The sequence below is a fragment of the Sciurus vulgaris genome (assembly GCF_902686455.1).
Source record: "Sciurus vulgaris genome assembly, chromosome: 9".
Lineage (NCBI taxonomy): Eukaryota > Metazoa > Chordata > Mammalia > Rodentia > Sciuridae > Sciurus > Sciurus vulgaris.
In genome coordinates, this window is record NC_136469.1 from 107,561,086 (window position 1) to 107,567,260 (window position 6,175).

Here is a 6,175-nt window from a genome sequence, read left to right on the forward strand (position 1 = left end):
GGTTTTGAAAAATTATTATTCACAGAAAACTTAATACATTCAGTTCTTGTACAGAAGCTTTCTGTACCATAATCCCAAGACCTTATGGAAAGACACCTGTGATGTTTACAGGGCCAGGTTGTGATTTCAAGATTTTAGCTCCTAACTAATGTCTGAGTCAACCTCAGATATTATGGCAGATATGATTTGCCATTTAAATACCCTTTCCTTCCATTGCACATCTCTGTTGATCTATTTATCCAATGGCCCCATTTATCTCTGTGTGTTCTCCTCTTTCTTTGGCTCCATTGTAGAATGTGAGGGTTGAACCTTATTGATGGAGTTCTTTTTCTCTCTTTCTCTCTAAGAATAGTGAGAAGTAAGGGATAAAGAAGAGGGCAACAAGGAGAAAAGTTGGGAAAAAAAGAAAGAATAACTTTCTGAAAGGATGGAAGTCTTCTATATTCTCTTTGAATTAGCAAATTATTATTGTAATGATGGTCATTCTGCTAAACATTTCATATCTTTTTACTCCTCATAGTACCATAAACCAGGTGCTATTTTATCCCTGATTACTTGCTGGAGACCTACAATTTTAAATCACATCCTTCTGACTCTAAATTACTTGGGATAAAATTAATCAAGATTAACATAAATTAACAGAGATTCATTAAAATTAATGACTTGAAAACCAGTGTTAACAAATCTAAAATTACAGATGTATAGAAGGAAATATGAGACATGAGAGCCAGTCACTAGATGCTACCAATGTGTACTCCATTTCTATATGCCCCTAAAATGTGAAAATAAGATTATATATTGAAAATTCACAATTTTTTCTGTTTCTACTTACTTTTCATAACCTCTAAAGCATTCTTTCATGTACTGATGCATATAAATATCAACACAACAAGTTACTATTAATATATAATGCTAATTATACTTTGGACCTGGATTAAATAAAAACCTCCACCTTCTGTTACTCAGATTCTCTATGGATCCTCTTCCCCCTGCGCCCCCGGGATTGTGAGGTGTTTCCGGCTGCTGTGCCTTCAAAAGATTCCCTGATACTGTTGGGACTGATGTTCTAATACCTCATGCTCTCCTTCTTTAATACAAGTTCAATCTTAGAAGGATTTTGTGTTTTTATTTTCTGTTTAACTAAATCATCGTCTTTACAAAGCCAATTCCTATATATGAGTATTTTTGTATTTATCTTCCACCAAGAAAGGGAATGACTTTTCTGCAAGTTGTGTTCTGAGAGAAAGGATAGCATTGACCTTTCTGGCTTTTGGCTAAAAGAAAAGTGCTTCCTGTTTTTAGGTTGCCAGAAAATATCTTCTTCTCTTTACATTCACTTCTTATATTTTCTATCAAACATTACCCCGACTTTTGCAAACTTAACTTGGAAATTTTGTTTCATACTTATTCATTTTCATAAAAGATTGTAGAAAGGGGTCTGGGGGTAGGAAGGATAGTAGAGTGAAACATACATTATTACCTCATACACATTTATGACTGCATGACCGATATGATCCTACAATATGTACAATCAGAAAAATGAGAAATTGCACTCCATTTATGTATGATCTGTCAAAATGTATAAATGCATTCTCCCGTCATGTACAACTAATTAGAAAAAAATTTAAAAATTAATTTAAAAAAAAGAGTGTAGAAAGGAATGTAGCAGAACGATGCAAATACTTTACCGAGCAGCTTTTTGGAATCATTTGTTGGCCTAATCTCTTTTCAATTGTAAATACCTGTAGAATCCACACAGCTGTGTCCTCTGAAGCATATTTCCACCCTGTTAGAGTAAGGACAGTAACCCTTCCAATTAACAATTGTATGCTTTTAGCTAACTAAAGACTTTAACATATTTCATTTACTCTTCACAATAATCATTTGGGTTTAGTATTACCAGCATTATAATGATAGAATCACGAAGAAAGGCTCAAAAAATAAGAATTATTAATATTAGAACAAGAATGTTAATAATGGCAATCACAGTTGAAACAATAGTGTAGTGAATGTTCACTATGTTTCAGTCTCACAGTTACATTACAAAATCTTATTATGGATCATCTCATATTTTAATTACTTATAAATTAATTTAATGAGATTATAAAACACAAGATTGATACTTAAAAACCAATTTCGTATAGTATTTCATGGTGGAGTACTTGAAGTTCTGAAAGTCTAAGATCACAAAGATGTTAATTCATAGAACTGGATTCAAATGTCTCTGAAATGGCATAGAACTTATTCACACATAGGTTTTCAGGCTAAATTTTTATACTTCCCAAAACATTGTTTCCATCACTGTATTTTCTGCTTGTACTACAGACATAACATGATTTATTGACTGCACTGAGTCATCATGTATCATGTTTATTTATCTGTTCTTCCAAATAAAACTTTTAGGTCCCTAAAGGCTGAAATTGCCCCATTCACCTTGTATCTACACAGTTCCTAAGTCTTTATCATTAATGGTATTAACAAGAGTGATTCTAGGCATTTGGGGAATATCCAGTTGGAGCAGTGGTGACCTTATCATTATGTATTAGTCAAAATTAAGCCATACAGGTATATCTATAATGATATTACACTATTAATCAAAGTTATTGCCACTGCAAATATCATACAATGGAGTTTTAATGGTTAATTTTATTTGTGCCCTTCACTTGGCCCACATGGTGCACAGAAGTTTTGTCAGACTGTATTCAGAGTGTGTCTGTGAAGGTGTTTTTAGATGAGATCAACATTTGAATCCATAGACTCAGTAAAGAAGATTGCCTTCTCTGATAGGGGTGGCTCTAATCCAATCACTTAAAGGCTTCCATGAAACAAAAATCTGACCTTTCTGCAAGTAGGAGGGAGCTCATCCTATGTGACTGCAGGAGCAGGAACCTGAATTGAAACATGGATTCTCCTTGGACCTCAAGCTTGCTAACTTTCATACTAGAACTACACAGTACTCTCCTTGGCCTCCAGCTTGGTGACTGATCACCTGGATCTTTTCAGCTTCCCTAATCATGTGAACCAGTTGCAGTTCTTTTTCTCTGGATAATCCTGACGAATACAGACTTCTTTGACCACCACATACTTTGGACAAGTGCTGCCCTCAAACATGTAGTGAGTGCATGTGAAGGATTTGGGCTGGAATCCAGGGAAACAAACAAGTCAAACACATCCTGCCTCCTCTCAAAGGATGATATAAACAAATCAAGGCTACAGACATACACATAAAATATAAGCAGTGCCCAGAAGCATGTGGTGAATGTCAAATAAGTAAAACCTGTAGTAAATACTGCTGGAACATTGAAGGGCTGTTGCTGGCTTCATAGATAGCATGACCATCCATCCAAGTTTAGCTGGGTTGGTCCGATATGCCTGCTGTCTTGACCTTATTATTTATAGCATCGTTTCACTCTCAACAATGTTCCAGTTAGACAATAAACTATAAGGTCACCTTACTCACAGATGGGCAGAGAAGCAAAGGTTTCTTTAAAAGGTGAATTGTGGGCCAAGTCCTAAAGGAAGTAACAGATATGAATCACAGAGATGGCATTTTGAAATTCCACTTTTATTATTTCCTTAAATTTGTAGCCATGAATTGCTTCAATCCTGCTGTCTGCCTTCATTTTGGAGAATCCTATGAGAAAAATAAGACATATTTTACAAGAACAGAATTGAATGTCTCACTGATGTCTCAGCATTCCCTCTCCAGTGGATGACAGTTCAAGTTCAGCATCCCTGTGCCAGCATGTGTGGTAGCGAGCCATGTGGTGTCGTAAGGCCCTTTGTCGTTACAGTTGCTAAAGCAATTACTTGCTGGGAATTAATATTAACTGGAGTAAATTAGGTAAAAAGTCACGTATTTAACTTCCATTCACTCAAAATAATTGCCTGCTAAATTAAAATTGGCTCACATTTGAGAAGATAATGTAAAAATGTCTTTAGTGGACATATTTGAATGCTTATCAACACAGATGGAAAGGAGAAGCATCTGGAGAATGCTAATATAACATTTAAGGAGGTTTTGCATGAAAATCATGTTCAACCTTTCAAAGCAATATAAAGATGCAACCCCTGGCAAATAATGCCCTGCCCCCTGATAGAACTGGCTTCTGTACTAGGTTTTAATGAGATCAGATTTTTTTAAGTAAAAGAGAACGAATGGCATAGTCATATTTTTCATGCAGTGAAATAAGTGTGTTACAGTCTTTCTGAGTACATGTATATAAATTAAAAATTTAGATCATATGGTTTTACAGAGAAAGGGCCACACTGTCTTCCCAATCAATGAAATCTGCTGTAGAGTATGAACCCTTTGAGAACAGTTGCCTGACTGTATCTATCTTGGTACCTCTGGTATATAATACACTTTTCCTCTATTAATACCTGGTTTATAAAAGATACTTAAGACTTCCGCCCCCTCTGCCTGCCGCTGGAACTGGCAAAGCCGAACAAGTTGCGGCCGCCAAACAGCCGGCACTCCCCTTCTCGCCTCGTCTTCCTCTCGCCTTTTTTTCCCCCTCCTGTGGCCGCCACCACCGTGAGGCCTCGCGACCGCCGAGCCCGCAGCTCACGCCGCGGCCGACATGAGCTTCTTGTTTTGTAGATGAACACGGTACCCAGTTTTATTTCTATGTGGTGCTGAGGATCGAACCCAGGGCCTTGCATATGCTAGGCAAGCGCTCTACGCTGAGCCACAACCTCCCCTTTGAACTTGGTGATTCTCCTGCTCCAGCTTCCCTAGTTGCTGGGATTATAGTGGTAGTCGCTCTTCTAAAACATTTAAACCAAAGAAGAACATCCCAGAGGGATCTCACCAGTATGAGCTCTTAAAGCATGCAGAAGCCACACTTGGCAGTGGCAACCTCAGAATGGCTGTCATGCTTCCTGAGGGGGAAGATCTAAATGAGTGGGTTGTAGTGAACACTGTGGATTTCTTCAATCAGATCAACTTGCTGTACGGAACCATCACAGACTTCTGTACAGAGGAGAGTTGTCCGGTGATGTCAGCTGGACCAAAATATGAGTACCATTGGGCAGATGGAACAAATATAAAGAAACCTATTAAATGCTCTGCACCAAAGTATATTGATTACCTGATGACTTGGGTCCAGGACCAGTTGGATGATGAGACATTATTTCCATCAAAAATTGGTGTTCCATTCCCAAAGAATTTTATGTCTGTGGCAAAGACTATACTCAAACGTCTCTTTAGGGTTTATGCTCATATTTATCACCAACATTTTGATCCTGTGATACAGCTTCAGGAGGAAGCACATCTTAATACATCTTTCAAGCACTTTATTTTTTTTGTCCAGGAGTTCAACCTTATTGATAGAAGAGAACTTGCACCACTCCAAGAACTGATTGAAAAACTCACTTCGAAGGACAGATAAAAAGGATGCAGAGCTGTGCAAATTGTTCCTCAATTGAAGCTGTGTGGAGTGTATTTAGATTTTGTTATATTTTGTTTCTATCTGGATTGTTTTTGTCTTAGGTTTGGGGGAGCTTGTTTGGGTTCTCTTTTCTTTATTGTGAATACATGAAACCATATTATATTGCTAGAGGAAACCAAGAACCATTCTCTACATTTGAAAAGGAGTAAATTTTGTCTTAGCAGCATACAGTACTTTTTTTTTTTAACCTGGTTTTGGTTACTTGAGTTTTTTAATAATACTGTATGTGCTGAAAGAAAATGCTTACCCACTGAACTGCTGATGGATGGGGTTCTGTGTTTGTAAATTGTGGCCCATTTTGAAGTCCCCAAAAGACATGTTTTTAAAGTGCCTTGGCAGGCCCACTTATGAGGTGCAAAGCACAGACATAGGACTGAGCAGGGCTCAAAATAATATTAGGATCACTACCCAGGGCACTTACTGGTGCATGTTGTAAAATAATCTATGATAAAAGCCATAGTTGACCTAAGTTGGTGATCTCCAGCTTTTACTACATCGAAGAAACATAATTTGTAAAGGTGTGCATGTAGAACATAAAAATTAGTATTTCTTAATTATTTTTGATATTGATGGTAATATATTTCTGTTCAACAAATACTTAAAGTTCGAGCAGATCTTTTTCCATCTTTTAATATCTGTGATATTGAAACTTGAGGATGTTGAAATATAAAAGATACTTAAAATTAGTTGTTGAACTAGCTTAGTGGAGCTGCATATATTTT

The 6,175-nt window shown here is 36.9% G+C and overlaps 1 protein-coding gene across 1 annotated transcript; it reads left to right on the plus strand.

The window, feature by feature from the left end:
• The first annotated feature begins 4,758 nt into the window (after positions 1-4,758).
• Positions 4,759-5,842, plus strand: LOC306669169 (MOB kinase activator 1B-like). The gene has a single exon (XM_079153059.1). It carries the CDS (start codon positions 4,869-4,871, stop codon positions 5,391-5,393), a length of 525 nt encoding a protein of 174 aa, XP_079009185.1. The 5' UTR covers positions 4,759-4,868; the 3' UTR covers positions 5,394-5,842.
• The last annotated feature ends 333 nt before the right edge of the window (positions 5,843-6,175 follow it).

Excerpts from the sequence above, each read along its gene's own strand:
- LOC306669169 (XM_079153059.1), top strand. The coding sequence starts at position 4,869 with ATGGCTGTCATGCTTCCTGAGGGGGAAGATCTAAATGAGTGGGTTGTA.